The sequence below is a fragment of the Erithacus rubecula genome (assembly GCF_903797595.1).
Source record: "Erithacus rubecula genome assembly, chromosome: 10".
NCBI classification, from domain to species: Eukaryota; Metazoa; Chordata; class Aves; order Passeriformes; family Muscicapidae; genus Erithacus; species Erithacus rubecula.
The window spans coordinates 29,020,821-29,039,256 of NC_136662.1; the positions used below are offsets into that span (position 1 = coordinate 29,020,821).

Consider the following 18,436-nt stretch of genomic DNA (forward strand, 5'->3'; position numbering starts at 1 on the left):
GACAGAAGTGGGTTTCCCATCCCATTTTCCCATGTCTTCCCCATGGTCTCGCAGGAAAAACCACAGGTCAGCTCATGAGGTGTACACTCTCTCCCTAGCTGGGGGACGTGAAGCTCTGACTTGGGGGCCTGTGACTCGTACTGGTGCTACGCTGATCTTCCTCACCTCCTCAATTCTCTCTATCATCTCCTCCCTCATATCCCTCATCCTATCTTCGACCTGTTGGAGGTCCCTGGCCACGGCAGAGACATTGGCCTGCATTGGGCCATTCATCATGCTCTCGAAATTTCTGAGTTTGTTGGCAACAGAACACACTGTCTCTGGATGGTTATCAGCATAATCATTGCTATGTAGGTGGTATATTGAGATGGACCCAAGGTTGCCAGATTCCATAACATCTGCCCTGTGCACTTGACCTTGTCAGGGTCATTGTCATGCTGTCCATCCCTCCCAAAGAGTACCTCTAATACTGCTGTCTCTCTCAGCTGCTGGATCCCTTCCTCAAGGGTCTTCCAGCGCGTCCTACGGTGGTGCTCCTGCATTCTCTCTCTGTGTACAAACTTCTCTCTCACACTCATTAAAAGCCGGTCCCAGAGGGAAAGGAGGCCTTGCTCCCTTACGAATATCTGGTCCACACCTGAATCCTGGGCCAAGGATCCCAAATTCCTGGCCTCAGTTCCATCCAGTTGTACACCTGTTCCCGTAAGGTCCCAGACCTGGAGTTACCAAGTTGTAAAGGGCTCACGGCCCCGCCGAGCAATGTCTTTACGCAGGTTACGGAGACTGTCATATGAGAGGGACTCGGTGACAATCTCAACCTCTGGCTCCCTTGCTAGTTGTGAGGACCCTCCTTGCTGATCCCCATTATCTAAGTGCCTTGTTTTAATCTTAGATTTCCTAGTTTCCACAGGAGCAACTGCTGCTGGCTGTGGCTGCTCCTGTGATCCAGCTGGAACCTGGACAGATACAACATCTACGGGTTCCACTGCAGCACCATCTAACTCTCCCTCTTTAGGGCAGAGGGAGGGTTTCTCACCAGCTGGAGAAAAATACTCCTTCATCATCTGGCTATGCTCTTTCAGCATTTGGCCTATATCTTTCACTAGAGCCCCCACCCACTCTGGGTGGCTCATTTCTGCGGTGGGCTGTGGGGCAGGGTTAGGCTCTGGGGCAGCATCCCTAGTTCCTGGGGCAGAGGCAGGTTCTGGGGCAACATCCCTAGTCCCAGGGGCAGGTTCTGGGGCAGCATCCCTAGTCCCTGGGGCAGGTATCAAAGTTGTCGTCCAAGCCAATATTCCCTTGTTTCTGAATGCTAAGTAAAACAGGCCAATCAGCAACACCAGCCACTGTATAATAACACTGGCAATTAAAACAGATCTGAAATCCTTGAGAACCAGTGGGGTAGCCTCAAAAAACTGGGTGATGGGTTGGGAGAAAATTTCCCTTGCACTCGTTACCTCACAGTAAGTACCATTACTGAAATAGCCCCAGAAACACGCAGTTAGAGTACGATAGCTCCGGATCCATGCAACCGCTTCCCAGAAAAAATTAAAACCCCATGAATTCCTGATATAATCAATCCACCAAACTAATCGGATAATAGCTACAGTAACTTTGGTGAGGGGGCCCAAATTCAAATAAGGGCTTGCAAACGGGAGGGAGATGGCTGTGACCACATGGAACACAAACCAGATTAAACCAGACAACATATTGCCAGTTAAGAGAGCTGTTATTCCTGTCTTAACTCTCAACTCAGTGCCCTCTGTCCCACGTCTGGACGCCAAAATCTGTCCTGGTTTGAAAGGACAGGCGTCTGCCAGCAAGGGCAGAAGTTTCTCTTTGGAATAGAGACTTTGGTTCCACTCCCCCCCCCCAAGTATTATAATTGTTTGAATCAAGGACTCTGAGGCAGAGATAAGGGGGTGGGAATAACAGCTCTTTTACTAATATATCTAACTGTACAAACAGAAAACAATAACAGTTAAAATTGCTAACAGAACGAAATAGATAACTCGGTGTCAGTCCCTTTAGATGCAAGCACGCTGTCTCTGTGCTTAGTCCAGAGCCCGGATTTGCCAGAGGGCAGACGGGAACGAAGGCAGGAGGGAGGGGGGAGGGGCAGCAGCGGCCACGCCGGTCTCGGGCGGGAACGGGCTCACCCTCACCGAGGGCGGCGGCTCCTCGCTCACCGTGTGTGTCCGGGGGATCAGCTGTGTCCGCAGAGGCAGGAGGCTGGAACGGGGCAGATGCAGGGCAGGTGATCACAGAGGGTCTGGCTCTGCTGTGCTCCGGCTGCGTGGGCTGACGATCCCGCGTGTCCTCCTCCCAGCTCGCCGGAAACGCGAGTGCCCTCCCGGAAGCCTCAGAGGCCCCTCTGGGAGCCGTTCCCACCCACCCCTTTGTCTGGACTCATCAGGGACCCTGGGTGTAATGGCCAGCTCCACTGGCATGATAATGGGAAAAATTCTTTCAATTGACACAGTAATAGAAAAAACACTCAACCCCCAACACAGCACCCCAGTGCTTATGTGCTTCAGGCTTGTGGCTTTCCCTGTAGATTTTGGATAGGATTTTGGCTGGGGAGGATGCATCTGTGCTTGCTGGTCACATGAGGAATGCGGTCTGGAGAAAAGATGCTCTCTCTCCTCCAGCTTTTGCCTGGGGGTTGCCTGACTGATGCAGCAGACCATTAATTTGCAGTCAACCAGGATATCTCCAAATGTAACTTCATCAATTGGCAGGAGGTAAAGAGATGCTGCCTCTGTGCTTAAGGCAGGGCTGGAGCTCTCTCTGTTTATCTTCCCTTTCAAACTGGGTGCATCTGCTATTGCTCTCTAATCTCTTCTCTTTGTTTTACTCATCTGAAGCCTCTTGGCCTTGGAGCTAGAGGGGTTTTGTAACGGTGATTAGTTGGTTTAGTTAGGGTGCTGGAGATCTTTGTCCATATACTGCCAAAGGATGAAATAACTATTTTGTTAGTCCACTTCACAGGGAGGCTGTGAGAATGAATTCATGTTTGTAAATTGCTTTGGAGATTTAAAGCTCTGTACAAGCACTAAGGATTATTGCTTTCTAATTCTTCAAGGTAGTTTAGCTTATAAAGACTTCTAGCCTTGAAAGCATCCTGGATAGGAGGAGTTAAATCCCTTTAAAATTCTATATACTTCTAATGTTTAAGATAAAAATAACTTCTTCTCTGTTGTTTCATAAAAAAAAAATAAATAAAAGAGGGGAAAAAAAGCAGTGGGGCAGGTTCTGATAGTGTCTCTCTTTTTTTTTTCCAGGAGTCCAACGTGCTTATTGCTGCTAACAGTCAGGGTACAATTAAGGTAAGTTATTTTACACATCTCACCTTTAAACACTTGAATCTGTTGATAGTAAAGAGCAAGGTCAGAGACACTGAACAGCAAGGAGAAACCATTAGAGGAGGTCATCTTGGCTGTGGAGGTTTGCAATTTAAATTATGTATTTGTCTCTGGCACACAGTGGAGCAGGCAGGCAGTGCCCTAGCAGTGAAACCAGTTGCAGTCAGGTGTAGCAGAGTTGCTGGTGGCCATCCAGCACCTGCTGCTGCTTCCTGAGGTCCTGTCAGCACAGAGGGCCTGGCACAAGCACCTCCCCAGGCTGTTGCTGGCTCCCATGGCAGCAGAGGCTGAGTGTTAACCTAGCAGCATTAACCTGAGCCCATCCTTTGGCTGCAGCAGGGCTGAAATCTGAGCTCCTGGTATGCAGCCGGCTGGAGCAGAGCTGGAATGAGCAGGGATGCTCCCTGTCTCTGCAGACTCTGCTGCTCTGCTGGTAACAGGCAGCAGCTACCAGCACGGGCTTTGTGAAAGCATCAGCCTTCCCCATACACAGTGCCAGGTTCTCAGCTCTTGAATTGAGTCGTCCAGAGTATCTGTGCAATGCATTTCTATCCATGGAATGTCAAGTGATACAGAGAAGACTGTCCTTTACGTGTCTGTCAGCCAAGCAAAGCCAGCACCCAAGACAGCACCAAACAACACAAACCCAGAACTTAATCCCACATTGTACACAGCAGCACTGACCACCATGCTGTTGGGTTTGGTGCTTAATGCCCTAGGCTGGTAGCCCAGACCCCTGGCAGCATTCTGGAGCTACTGGTAGAGGAGTTTACTTGCTGTCTGCAGAGTTTTACACTGCTTTGTCACTGTTGTGAAGCTGAGGTCCTGATTGTCCCTCACATCCCTGTGGCAATAGCAGTCCTCTGGACCCATACCAGAGCTGCTAGTCTGAAACAACTTGGAAAAATCACCAAAAATTCAAGAATGGTGAGAGACCCAAGTGGTCTGTGTTTAACTGTGTATCAAGATTTTTTCCCCCCTTTTTTAGGATACAAGTGCCTGGGTTACTCCTGCTGTTGCAGCATGTGATGCTGTAGCCTCTCATTCATAGGAGTTTTATTTATATATTTATTATATATTTATTTATATATCATGTTTTATTTATATATCATGTTTTGGAATTGGTTGGTGGTTATTTTGGTCACCTACTCCTTAGGCAAATGGACAAAATGCACAGATGCTTTTCATATTTTGAAGTGAATCCCGCAGCAAGAGCAATGATTAGAGAGGAGAGGTTTTGCTCATGCACTTAGCTTGTTAATGAAAGAAGGTAGAAATGTGCAGGCAGCCAGAGCTGTCAGGACTCTGGTGTCTCCATTTGCCTTTGGTGGCATGCAGGGCATAGGGAGGATGGTCTGAGAAAGGCCTGGGTGTGCCCAGACCCACACCAGTCTGGAGACAGGTGCCATGCTGGGCGTTACCCATGAGCTACAGGTCCAGAGCTCTTCCCAGCGAAGCTCAACCAGGTTAATGCAGACTATAGCAGCCTCACAGGCACTTTTCTGCTGTCTCTAGACGATGCCTTCAGAGGCTGCTGTTCCATCCTAGCCTGGACAAGGAAAACAAGAGCACAGAGTTGAGATGACAAAAGCTCTGATCTCTGTTACAAGATTTCCAAGAGCTTTGTGATTGAGATGGGGGAAATGAGGCATCTGTGGATGGTTTTGCTTCATGACTAATTTATCATCACACAAGCAGACATCAAATTTGGGATGCTTGCCAAGTGCTATTCCCATTTGTGGGATATTATTGCATGCTGGTGAATAAGGGGTAAGGGGTGAAGATGGAAGGGTCAGTCCTGTCTTAGTGATTTATATGCTGATGTAGGAAATAATGAATGTCATAAATTGCTATTCTAAATGTCTCATCTTCCTTACTAATCAGGTACTGGAGCTGGTATGAAGGGTTTTCTCTCAAGGCATGAGGTACTTGGTCCTGCTGATATACTACAGTATTCATCTGGGAACCACAGTGGGATAAGAAACCAAAACCACCTTGATGTTCCTCCCCAAAATGGTCATGTTTGGGTTTTTTTTCCATTTATGGACTTTCTAGGACATTTTAGACACTGGTAACATCAGTGAACTGTCTACCATCAACATTAACTCCACAGATTTTGCTGGTGGTGGTGGTATGGTTGTCTAATTTTTATGATAGGAAAACAAATTCTTTTAAATAAAAACAAAAAGGAATAATAAAATTTATTGAGCCACAAGCTGAAGCTGGAAGATTGTCTTGTTGCATAAGAGAAGAGATTTACTTGTGAAGGGAGCTTACAGGAGCACACAGGGCTGTCCTCAGTTGAACATCTCCAGTTACTTTCATCTGGACTCTTCTTCATCCCCACTGGAAAAAGAAAGTTGCTAAGCCTTACCTGGACATGCAAGCAAATTCACTTTGAATTCCCATCATTGTACAGTTCTGTTGTTCCTTTGATTTATTAATTATTTTTTAGATGCATTATATGTTGAGAAATGTCACCAAGGTTGACACCACTGGAGACTGAAGCCCTCTAGTCATTGAGAAGGACACCCTCCCCTTCCTCCTCTCCTTAGACCTCTTCCTTGCTCCAAAAGGGCAGTTCCAAAGGAGAGGATTAAGTTGTCCTCCCGTCCATGTGGGCCACCTGCCACTGGCAACATGCTGAGATGAGGGGCCCTTCAATTCCTGGGACCTGGACTGACCTTGCCAAGACATCGTGGGATAAAGATCTGCTTCCTTCTGACCTGGCTGTGCTTGAGTATCTGAGCTAGACAAGAAAGCATCTAGATCCAGTTACCAAAGCCCTGCACCACTCAATTGCCTGTGTGGTCTGGTTGTGTCTGCTCCTCTCTGCACTCCATGAAGCCAAGCATTTTGAATGTTGTAATAAAAGAGGGGATGGAGTTGGTTTGGAACGTGTTTCAGAGCCATGATATAAGTAGCCTTATTTTTAATGATCATGCATACACTTAATTGTACATATGGAGGGGGAATAAACCATGAAGCTGAGAGGTTTTTGTTGCTTTCTTGGCAGGATAGCAGAGCAGCTAAGAAAGTGCAGATGGTCGTCACGAGCAGCAGCCAGGCTCAACTGTCAGGATTGCTGCCAGAACTCGTTAAGCTTGAAAGTGGTTTTGGTGGGAGTAGCATCTTTTCCCTGCAATGGATGTCAAAGGTGCAATGCAGACAGTGATACCTGTGGGAAGTGTTTTGATTTGCAAACAGAATCTCTCTCCATTCCTTTACTGCAGGATGTGTCTCCCTCACGCCATGGGGGCTGGGATTGATGCAGGGACTTTGCACAGGTCTCATGTCCTCCTGGTGTTAAAGGCCTGACTCTGATCTTCCAGGAAGATTGTGTGACCTTCTCACACCCTTTAGGCACAGAGTAGGGAAGAAGAGCAAGGATGCTCTCGAGAATATTAATAAAGAAGCAGGGATTAAGCCTTGTGGCAGAACTGGGGGCAGGTCCTGTCCTGGTTCAGTGCTGGTGCATATTTCTAGGGGGTAATCTATGCTCTTTCAGAGGTAGAAGGATTTTCTGGAGAGTCTAGTCCAGTGGGGAGAAAAGTGATACTGAGCTCCAAGGGAGAGGTGGATGCATGGCTCTCAGATGCTGCATGCTTGTTTTCTTCCATGATTTCTTGTGTGTCAGTGGCAGGGAGAGTGAGGAGAGAAGGGGAGAGAGAGCACACCAGCTTGTGTCCTGCTCAGGCATGCTACATGCAGGGTTTCCACTGTATGAGTAACCTGAGTCACTGTGGCAGAAGAAAACAAAATTGGTTCCTTCTGCCTGATGGCAGCTGTCTGACACATCCCACTGAGCACTAGTTTGATTTCCATTTTGCTGCATTTTAAGAAAATTTGGTGTGGAGTGTGCTGAGCATCCTTCCCAGCCAGCCCTCTCCAAAAGCAGGACCAATGTGATGATCCATTGCCATTGCTCCTCCTGCTTCCCCTGATTTCAGGTGTGGGTTTCCCCTAGCCTCTGGCTTATCAATGCCTGTAATTTATTTTGAAAACTGCCCTGGCTGCTGTTGTACCCCAGCCTGGTGCCACACAGCTGCTGTTGGCAGGTGACCTCATTCCTTTTCTTCCCTCACTTGAAGGTCCTCTGTAGTTTAAACTGAAATTGCTGTGACAAAGTCAAGATCTTAAAAACAGAAGAAAAAAAAGCAGCTGTTTTGAATGCTGTAAGGTTACTCCTGGAATTAAACAGGGAAAGCTGTTTAACTTTGGATGCCTTTAATTTTTTCAGTTTTCATTCTGTTTCAATCAAGATAAAATGCAAATTTGGTGTCTGGCCCTAATTAGAAACACAGCAGCTCATAAACACAAGTTGATGGCAATTTTTTGTCTTTGTCTCTTTGTCACAAGAGGTAATGCTCCTTATTTTCATCCCCTTAATTTTCTTTCCTTCAGGTAAGTCTTCACAGCTGACAAATTAAGTTACTTATAATTACTGTAATTTTGTTTCAGTTTTTTTAAACAGCATGTGGTCAGTTTTTTAAAATAAGTCACTGACTCAGCAAATTATTCCTGTCAGGTTTTCAGCCTTTTTAGAGTTGGGGGGGACTTTGGGAGGGATGTCCAGAGATGTTTGGTCCAAACCCCTGTGCAGAGCAGAGCTTAATCAAAGTTTGATGAGATTGCTTCAGGGCCCGGAGACGTTCACAACTCAACCAGCAAGGATAGAAGATTCCCAAATCCCTCTGGAAAACCTCTTCAGCCCTTAATCATTCTCCTTGTGAGAGTTAATTGTAGATAGGGGGCACTTGGAGTCTTTATTCTCACTTTCATCTTTCAAGAAAATCAGGTTACCAAGACTTTGACTGGAAACTGCCTCCAGCGCTTGTGTCCTTGTAAGAGGTGTTAGGTGAGTCAGATTTTTTGAGAACAGGAATTTAAAACCTTTCTTGGCCAGCCAGCATCTTCAATTAACTTTAAAGCATTTAACAGAAGGGTAGGAGGAACATGCCTCAGTGCTAAAAAAATTCAGTGCTGGAGGGAATTGAAAATAATGGTCAATGGGAAATCTAAATTAATATCAATATGTCAGGGCTCTCCTGCAGTGAGTGTGGCCAGCTGCTAATGCCAGTGTTCGACCCGAGTGCAGAGCCTTGTTTGTCTAGGGTAATTTTGTTTAACTATGGAAGGTCATAATGACATCAGCAGATAATTGGGAAAGCAAATTAACTCCTTTCCAGCTCAAAAGTCCTCTTTCCTTTCTCACTGCTTTTCTGGAGACCAAGAAATACTCAGCAAGGACCTGCAGCAGTCCAGGGGTGAGTAGAGTGTTCACTGTGGTGCTTGCCTTGAAGAACTCCTTGTGTGTCAGCAGCACCCAGTGTCCTGTCCTGGCAGGCATCCGGAGGAGGTGATTGCATCCTGCAGAGGCTTTTCCTTGAGGGCAGCCTCGTGGGATGTTCCTTGCCTGATCTCAGAGAGGGATTTTCCTTCCTTTCAGCAGTGTGGAGACCATGTCCTGCACTTGTTAATGGGTGGAGCATCTGTAGAGGTCAGGGAGTGTCACCTACCTTAAATGCTGGGGGTCTCAGAGGTTTGGCTAGTGGAAAGGTGTGCTTGAGACCATGGGAATACATAAATAAGAGCAGAATCTGTGGCATAAGGACTAGAGCCACATCTGTCTCCTCGAGAAGCATCTGTAGCACTAGTTCCCCCAGCCTTCTGGTAACCATCACTACATGGTTTGCTTTAATTTTGCTTTCAGAGTGAGCTGCAAATTCTTGAAGTGATAATCAAAATCATCTCATCTCTGTTCAATTACAACACAGTATTTGGGTGTGTTAAGTCTTTAAATTCTCAAGATAATTTAAAAATGGTTAGTTGGGTTAAAGCAAGATTTATTTTTCTGCTCTATGTGTTAACCAGCCATTTGAATTGATTAAGTGTCACCAAAAAAAAGCTGTTTTAAATCTCTTCATCTTAGCTTCCATGTTAAATCTGGCTCTGGCTGATGACTGGCCATTGTTACTCATCAGAGGCAGGACAAGAATTTGCCCTCTCTGCTGGTTTGAAAGCAAACCAGTGGGAGATCCCAAGTCAGAACTACAATTTAATAGGAAAATTAAAATAAAATGCAGTAGTACAAAAACACTGACAGTGTCAGAAAACAACCTGACACCCTATTGATCAGGGTGTTGGTAGCAGTCCTCCTGGAGTGACAGATGTGGTTCTGTTGAAGCAGTGACCCTGTAGAAGGGTCTGGTTTCCCTCTGAAGGTCCAGTGGTGAAGATGGGCCTGGTCTTCCTCTGGGAATCCAGTGGAAAAAGGCTGACTGTGGTGTTCCAAGTCTCAGATTCTATCCAGGTATGAATGCTTGACTCCTCCCCCTGGGTGGAACATTTCCCAATGGGATGATATGATTTTATCAGTCATGCAGTAGGACTCAATGGCCCAGCAAGAGGAAATATCTCCCTGGAGGGAGGCTGGGTCATAGAAAAGATAAAGAAAACTGCCCCACCTGATTTTAACAGATGGTAGTAAAATGCACACTTTTGGTTAAATCTTGCATTGAAACCAAAAACACCCTCCATCATCAAACAGCAGGGGAAATTTCCTAGGAGGTGAAAGAAAGTGACGGTTTTTTGACATCTTAGAAATAAGTTATGAGAAAGAAAACTAGTATGAACTTTCCTGACCAAGTGTGCAGGGGAAGGGGAGAAGGTGGTTCCACCTCTCCTAGACCACAGCATCTCACGGGGCTCCTCACATCATGAACATTTCAGGTGAAGGAAGCTCCACATGCACATCACAGCCTCCAATCTTCCTGGAATAGAAAGTTTGCAGTGTGCCTATCATCAGTGGGCTGTGGTGGAAAATACCTCATCAGAGAGTGAGTGGACAAAACCAATCTCATCTGATAGCTGCTTGCCTAAAACCTCTGATCCATGCAGAACGAGACACGTTTTATTCATCTCTCAGTTCTCTCTTCTCTATTGTATCCCAAATCTGTTTGGGGAGTTGTAGTACCTCTGTGCTCTTGTTTGACTCCCAAAATTTGGGGGTGAAGACTTGCTTGAATAGCAGAGGAGTGTGAGTGCCATGAGCATCTCTAGCACCATTGTGCTCCATGAAATCCCTCCAGTGCCTCCACCCATCCAAGAACTGGGGAGCACTCTGTCTTGTAAGATCCTTTTGGGCAGATAATAGTTTAGGAAATAATTTTGGAGGTAGAGGCTGTCCTTGGGAGGCCTGAGTAATAGTTCATGACAGCTAAAACTGAGCCAGTGGCATGTGCACAGCTAAGTCCCAAATCCACAAGCACTGATGTGCCCTTGCAGCATCAGGAGCCTTTAATTCATGAACTAGAAATGTTCATTTAAAGATTAACTTATCACAAGGCACTTGACATCAGGAGTCTCCCAGAGAAGACCAACCACCACAGTGGGTCTGCAGGGAGCCACAGGCGCAGTGCTGGGTCTAATGGACTGAGCCATGGAGGTGTGAAGGCAGTGGAACCTGTGTGTCCCCTTCTCCAGACCCCACAATGAGGACAGTGACCACTGTAGGATGCAAGCATGATCCCAGCACCTCTCTCCACTGTGAGGTGGGTAGGGCTGCGTAAGGGAAAATGCTCTAATTTTGTCCTTAGGGGCCTTATTTTGACAAGTTTGTCTTGATTAGTGCTTAGTCTCACTTACAAAATCTCCATAAAACTATTCAGGGTGTTTAAGAAGGAAAATACACCCCTTTTATCCCCTTAGATTTGAGCAGTAACTGTTCTGAAGCCACCAGGCCAAGTGCTCCTGTGCCATGACCAGTGTCCTGGGTCAGAGGCGTGTGCTAGGGTACAACCTCTATCGTAGTGCCAGGGCTCAGCTACCCATAAAACAAAGAGAGTTATTTTGTTTATTGCTTAATAGTTACAAAAACAATTACCAAGAACCAGTGGCTCTTTCCTGGTCCTCTGGTGACCAAAACACATCCTGAAGCTGGCATTGATCTGTGGAGAGCAGAGCAACCCATGCCTGAATGGGGTAGGGGATGCTGAGGGGAAGTAAAGTGAGGCTGACCCCTCAAAGTCACCAGAGGATCACGCTCGAGCTGGCGCCAGACACGCACCCAGGACGGGTGGAAGTGGGCCAAAGCCCAGCAGACCATGATGGCACGGCCCCAGGGAGGGCTGGCAGTCCTGGCAGGGACATGGGACAGCCCTCCCTGGGGCTGTGGGCAAGGTAGGGGGGCATCCCCTTCTCCCCAGCTCTGCACTGAGGAGGAGGAGAGCTGGTTGCCAAGTTCTTTAAATGGGATGAGAAATTATGAGTTTACACTGCTAGCAAAGGGCAGTGGAGCAGGAAGAGTGTGGAAACATCACATCCATTTAGTGAGAAGCAGCTTCTGTCTGGTGTTAGTGGAGAAGACATCCCTGCATGCCCCAGCTCGCCCAGAGAGAAGAGGAGAGGATAGTGTGTATTACAACCTCTCCTCACCTCCCACTTTTCTCCTGTTCAGTTTCTTTCCCTGTAGGAGATTAATGGGAACTCTTTGTCTTCTAACATGACTGTATCTTATGAATTCTCTCTCTCATCCTCATCCTTTAAATTATCCACATAATAAAATATGTATTCAGTGATTCCAGGTCATAATTTGATCTGCTTAGGGAAGAAAAGGAATGATAGAGAAGGGTTGCCATCATGTTCAGCTCTCCTTCATTTATCTTTATTTTTCTACTTTTTTCCTAACGACTTGTGTGCAGCCAAGTGATGGAAATTCCAGTACCTGTGTGCTGGTTGCTTGCAGGACAAGCATCTCCCTCATGCCTTCTGAGCTGGGCAGAACCCACTGAGGTGCTCTGGCTGCCCCACCCCTCTCTGCAAAGGAGATGTTTGGGGTGGTGAACCATCCCTATAACTCCTGCCTTGCCCTCACTGTTTCTGGGATCAGTTTATCCAACTGTAAAGTGGGCAAAAGCTTGCCTCCATGCCAATCCTACGTGTGTTGGTTCCTGCAGGAAAGTGGGTCTGCAGGAGTAAAGCTGGAGAGGCACATGAAGCATTTGGGATGTGTCCAGACTGCTGGCAAAAGCAGAATGGCATGGCCTTATCCCAAGGTAGAGACATGGGGTTAAGATTCCTTCCTTTGTGGAGCTTCTGTACTGCTCTGGAGCTGCCAGAGTTTCATTTTAATATCAGATTTAAGGTCTGAACATGGATTTTAATTATTTCACTACATCCCTGTGACATCTAAAAAGCCTTGTGCATGGCAATAGCAGAGCTAAAGGGCATTTTGCACTTTGAAAAGCCCCAGGAATCTGTAATGTCCTGATGTTGCTGAAGTATGCTGCAATTCCCACCAGAGCTGGGGAGCTGCCTGTGCCCCACAGCCTGGAAGAAGGAGGAGGACAAGGGAGCCCAGCACTGAGCAGCCAGGGAAGGGACATCTCCAGTCCAGTGTGTCCTAGGCATGGATCACCCCCGAGGTTCTCATGTGGAGAAGTAGGAGAAATTTGGGGTGGGAGGGGAATTGTCCTCTTCTGCAGAAGGGCAAGGAGACTGTCCCTGCTTGGCTGCACCAAATGAGTGGTTGTGCCAAGAGCAAATGATGCTTGTTTGCAGTAAAAAATCAGGACTTAAAAACCTTGCATTTAGCAGAGACTAACATCTCTTGTGTACCCATTTCCCCCATGACTCTTTCCATAGCTCTTTGTCTGCCTGGGGGCCTGCAGAGCCTCCTCTGATGGGATGCAAAGCCACAGGTTTCAATGGCACGGGGTATGGGGGTGGTCAGCACTGCTTTTTGGGAAGCAGGTATTTGGTTGAAGGCTTCCAAAAGAAGATTTCAAGGAGCTTCATCACTAATTGTTTTGATCCCCCAGAGGCTGTTTGCCTCTTGCCTGTGCTTTTAAGGGCCATGGAGATGGTCTGGAGATGGCACTGCTGATGGATGAGAAAGCAAAGGCTCATCACAAGGATGATGGTTTAATGATGATGAAGTGTTACAGTGTCACTGGACAGGCAAAGAGGGATAAAAGCCAGATTGGACCTTGCTGCCCTGGGGCTCCAGGCATTTCCGACTATCTAAGGCCTTGCTGTTGCACCTTCTGCTGTGAGCAGTGGGGCAGAGGGGGAAGAAAACAGTGCAGACAATGTCCCAAAGCACCCAGTGTGATTTAGAAAGCTGGAAACTGTTGTGCTTTGCCTGGGTACAAGTGTCTGGGCTTAGATAAATCCTCTTTTTGGGTCGGTCCCAGAGCAGAGGGAGTTTTCCAGCTTGCTTTGCATGGAAGAACCTCAGGATACCAGAGGAAGGAGATGCTCTATCCAACGTCTGCTCTTGGTCCCTGCCTGCTCAAATTACCTGCTCCTGCCTGCAGCCTGTCCTCTAGGCAGGCTGCTGCCTCCATCCTGGTGAGCCAAGAACACAACTGGTTGCTTCCACAGTTCTCAGCATGTTTAGAGGCTGGAGGTGACAGCATTGTGGCAGAGCCCCCTGCCATCAGGGGCAATCTGCTGCCCCGCAGCCCTGCCAGCCTGGCTACGGCTCCCACTAGGCTCTGGGCTCCAAGAGGGACCCTCAGAAGAGTGAGCCCCTGCAGGGTGACACCTCTCTCTCCTTTTGCCACCATGGGCACCAGCCATCTCAAACATAATGAAGAGGTATTTGGAAATGTATATGAGTACAGGCTGGCAACAAAGCCACTGTTAAATGCAGCTGATGCTAGACAGGAGCAGAGAAATTGCTGCCAGCAGCACCCTGAAACCCAAGGATGGGCCACTTACCCCCAGCAGCAGTAACCAATGTTGGCATGCTCAAGGAGAGGCTGAAGACAGGCAAAGGTGGACAAGACCAACATAATGCCAGGAGCTGCCACATGTTCTGTGCCCTCCACAAGGATCAACGTGTCTCCATGCTCTCAGCATCAAAGCTGTGTCTGTCTTTAACATGCAAAATCAAAGAATCCATTTGGTTTCTTGTGTGCTCCTGGTGATCCCTAAGCACAGATCTATTGGATGTTTTCTGAAAAGCCTCCTCTCTTAATGTGTATTATATATACAGGCATGTTACCTTAACACGCCCACTGCAGTAGTTGAGCTTCACATCAATGCTGTTTTGCTGTATTGATATTTTTTATTCACATGTAAAACATTGGAATCTGATTGGTCATTATGAGACAAACTTTCCCTGGCTTCACAGCAAAGGTGTTTGCTTCTCCCCAGCAAGGTCAAAATAGAGACAGTCTCATGTTCTACACAGGTTGTAGCTGCCAGCACATCACCCACCTGAATGTTCTTGCATTCCCCACCACTGGAGTATCTCAAGGTCTTTCTTCTCTCTTTTGGAAACACAAACTAGACTGAAGGAGTTCTTTGAAATGGACTGGGGAGTGGCTTTCCCAGCTCATCACTAGGAGGATTGAAGCCCTGGTATGGACTAACAAAGCACCAGAGCTGCCTGCCATAAAGCTCACATCTGTTTTGTGGGAAATTTTTTTGACTCTGTTGCCATTCTCCATACCCCTGCCAGCATACACATTCAGTAAACCATTGCATGATAGCAGATAACCTGGAGGCTTTGACTGGAGGGTTTTTTGCCCTCATTATATTATAGTCAAACCTTTTTAATATCACCTTTGGTTTACAGTGTGCTACTTCTTCTTATTATAGACACACAGTCCTGTGTATCCTGCAAGTTCCTAGTGTCAGCCCCCATGGCCCCTTATTCTGAGCATCCCACCAGGACCCTGAACTGGACCACCAGGACTCATCCATGGCTTCAAGTATCTCCCCAGAGCCCTGAGGATCTACCCCATGTCTCCAAACTTCTGCCCTAGAAACTCAAGTGTCCACCCAGAGCCCTAAGAACTTTCCCCCACTGTGGCCCAAATAATCCCTCCCCCATGGTGCTGAACATCTACCCTAGGTCCCCAGATATCCTCCCCAGCCTCAAGCATCCTTCCGTAGCCTTGCCCATCCCCCCACCATGCAGTTCAACGGGGCTGCAGTGCCTGGGATGCTCCCCTGTTCAGAACGAGCCCTGCGGGCTGGAGACCGCCCCGGAGCTATTCAGCCTTCCTGAGTCTCTGTGAGGGGAAGGTGGTGCCTGTCCTTGTCTATAATTGAAATAGATTGAATCAGGATGGATCAACATCTAATTCTTCGCCTGGGTGAATGGAGACATATGTTTAATTTTCTGGTAATTCAGGCTGGGAGCCCCGGTTCGTTCCTCTGCGTGCACGGGAGGATCGCCGCTGCCGGAGGCAGCTCTGCTCCACACATGTAGCTCTGCATGAGAGCTTCTCCGTGGGGCTGCAGTCCCCAGTGTTCCTTAGACAAGGAATAAAAGCCATCTCCCAAACTTTTTCTGCAGAATTCCCATTGCCACACACCTCCAGGGAAATACTGAGGATACTTAAAGCCCAGGGAAGTGGGTGGGCACTGGCTGCAGCTCTGTTTGCACACAGGCTTTTTTTGAGGAGGGTGCTGGAAGAGGAGCAGCAGGAGGGGAGGGATGGGAAACAGCAGCAGCTCACTGCTAGGCATCCCCCCAAAACTGCACAGGGAACTGATCTTGGGGCTTTCAGGCCACTCTCCATTGACTGGAGAGTGCTTTTCCTAATACTGAAGTGATGGAAACCTCTGGGGTGTCCCTGAGGCTCAATTCCCACTGGCATCAGCAAGGCAAGCTTGTGAAACATGAGGGTGCCTGTGTGGGTGATTATGGCCCAAAGTCCCAAAATGAGCATGAGCAAAACAGAGACAAAAGGGATCTCCTAAATAATTCTTCTAAATTAAGGTCTCTAGTTCTTCCCAGCATGGCCCCCAGGGTCCCCTTCAGACCATCCATGCCTCATGCAAACCACATGCTCTTCCCTCCAGAGACTGTCCTTTGGAAAACTTCTTGTGTTGGTTACGAAACAAACAAGTTTCCCATCTTGGGGTACTCTTTGCTCTGAAGTATATTTAAGAGCAAGGTATTTTGTCTATCTCTCCTCAGAATCATTAAGGTTTCATTAAGGACCCTCAAACAGTGGTGACAGCTTTCGGCTTGACCCTACTTTTCCCTTGCACCTTCACAAGGATTGGAGCACATGGGTTTTATAGCCAGGCATCCTGCTCTGAGGGACTTGGGTGAGAAACTGCTCTTTTGTGCATGGTCACACTCAACACATGAGTTCTGGGGACATTGCCCTTGATTTGACTTGCAAGCTTGTTGTGGCTGGAAGGTGAAGGAGGGCAGGTGAAGGACTCCTCCAGCTGGAGACAACCAGGAGGGCCCGATCAGCTATTTCAGACTTGCTTATGTATGGCTTCTTGAGCTTTTGTCCATCACTGTGGTCCAAGGAACATGATTTTTGTCATGCTGGAACATCTGTAAAGGCAAACCTTATTTCCAACTCAAACTTTTGCATAATAGTCTGCAAAGTTGCCTCCCACCTCACTGAGGGTACTCAGGGTGTAGGTCAGCCAGGTTGATACATCTCCAGTGTCTTGAGACCATCGAAAAAATCACTGCTGGCTTCCTTAGAGTGGTGGGTTTCTCTCTGTGTGGGATGTCTGTGAAGGTATAGGACTCCCTACACATCTAAGTGGGAACTTATCTATAGAGCTGAACAGCTCATCTCTATTAATGGCCTTTAAATTTCTCATTGAGCTTCCATTTTATGGAGGTAGGAGGTAAATTAGGCAATTTACCCAAAGTGCTGTAGGGAAACTGGGACATGAAATCTTATCTGGGGAGTCATGTACCACTTAGATCCACCTTGTTCCTGTGATTGAAAAAGGTGTGTTTTAACATACCAGGACAGGAGTCTCCAACCTGAGGGAGTAAGTAACTTGCCAGGAAACCTGTCCAAGTTTTGTGCAGAATTGGGTGGAGTTGCTCTTCTCAACTTTGGTTCACCAGCTCAGCTGGGAAAAAATACTTTCTACTGTCAACAGTGGAACAAATTGTGGACAAATTACTCATTGTGGAACAAATAGCTTTTGGAAGCCTATTACTTTCAATATTCAGGTAGGTTATGTTTCTGGGAGGTTAAAAGGAATTGGAGTGCTGCAAATATGATGTGGCTGCTGCTTCCTCCTCCCCAGGCAGCTCTGTTCCCCTGTCCTGTCATGTACAACTGACACCTCAACCTCCCAGCTGAGTAACAATCTCTCCCTACAAATGTTAATTAACCTTTGGGGGTGTCAGAACCCAGAGCTGTGGGTACTATCCACACCTGTTTTGTGGTATTACAGAATTCCAGGATGGTTTGGGTTGGAAGGGACTTTAAAGACCATCTCATTCCACCCCCAGAAGACCAGGTTGCTCCAAGCACCATCCAGCCTGGCCTTGAACACTTCCCGGGATGGTGCAGCCACAGCTATACTGTGAGGGTGGTGAGGCCCTGGCACAGGCTGCTCAGGGAGGCTATATTATTTATAATATCCCATCTAACATTGCCCTTGGCAGTGGGAAGCCATTCCCCATTTCCTGTCACTCCATACCCTTGTACAAAACCCTCTTTCTTGGACCCCCTTCAGTCATTGGAAGGGGCTCTAAGGTCTCCCTGGACCCTTCTCTTCTCCAGGCTCTATGCTGATTTGCATCCAGATCCCAGGAAGGCTGAGGTCAAACTCAGCTGGCTCTCACTTTTTTTGCATCTCATTTTACCCCCTTTTCTCCCCGGCCTTTCTGCCTCCCCTTCTTTTCCAGCGGCGTCCCTGCGGGAGCCGTCTCCAGTGGCGGGGTTGCGGGGGGGCCGTGGGGCGGCCGAGGGCGGTGGGAGGCGATGCGGCGGTGCCGCCCGCGTTTGCGGGTGGGATTTTCCTCCCGCCTCTGCCCACTAGGTGGCTGCGTGCGGGAGAGCCTGGAGCGGGGAGCGGAGAGCAGGGAAAAAAACGGGAGGTGGGGGGGGGTGGGGGGGAACGAAGCTGCTGAAATTTAAGGAGGGGACGGAGCGGCAGCGAGGCAGTCCCGGGGTCGCTCCTCTCGGCCGCAGCAGCCGGAGGGCTGCCGGTGCCAGGCAGGGCGCCAGGCCGAGCCCGGGCATCCGCGGACGGGGCCGCTCCACGCTCTTCCCGGCGGCAGCAAGACGAGCCGGCCCGGCTCCGCCCGGCCCGGCCCGGTGAGTGTGCTCAGCACC

The 18,436-nt window shown here is 48.1% G+C and overlaps 2 protein-coding genes across 5 annotated transcripts in view; both read left to right on the top strand.

Annotated features, from left to right (window-relative positions):
- The window catches only part of COP1 (COP1 E3 ubiquitin ligase), a 135,594-nt gene extending 129,238 nt beyond the window's left edge, over nucleotides 1–6,356 (top strand). For 2 of the 4 annotated variants that reach the window (XM_079314191.1, XM_079314192.1), the window contains exons 19-20: nucleotides 3,285–3,329; nucleotides 5,250–6,356. In XM_079314191.1, coding sequence (XP_079170317.1) covers nucleotides 3,285–3,329; nucleotides 5,250–5,267 — 63 coding nt within the window. In that variant the 3' untranslated portion in view covers nucleotides 5,268–6,356. Of the gene's footprint in view, nucleotides 1–3,284; nucleotides 3,330–4,151; nucleotides 4,411–5,249 lie in introns of those variants that run through there. The other 2 variants (XM_079314188.1, XM_079314189.1) reach the window with 1 other exon arrangement.
- Nucleotides 6,357–8,193: 1,837 nt separating this feature from the next.
- The window catches only part of TNR (tenascin R), an 83,028-nt gene continuing 72,785 nt past the window's right edge, over nucleotides 8,194–18,436 (top strand). Inside the window, exon 1 of the mRNA XM_079314186.1 lies at nucleotides 8,194–8,632. The gene's annotated coding sequence lies outside the window, so the exon portion shown is untranslated. The remainder of the gene's footprint in view (nucleotides 8,633–18,436) is intronic.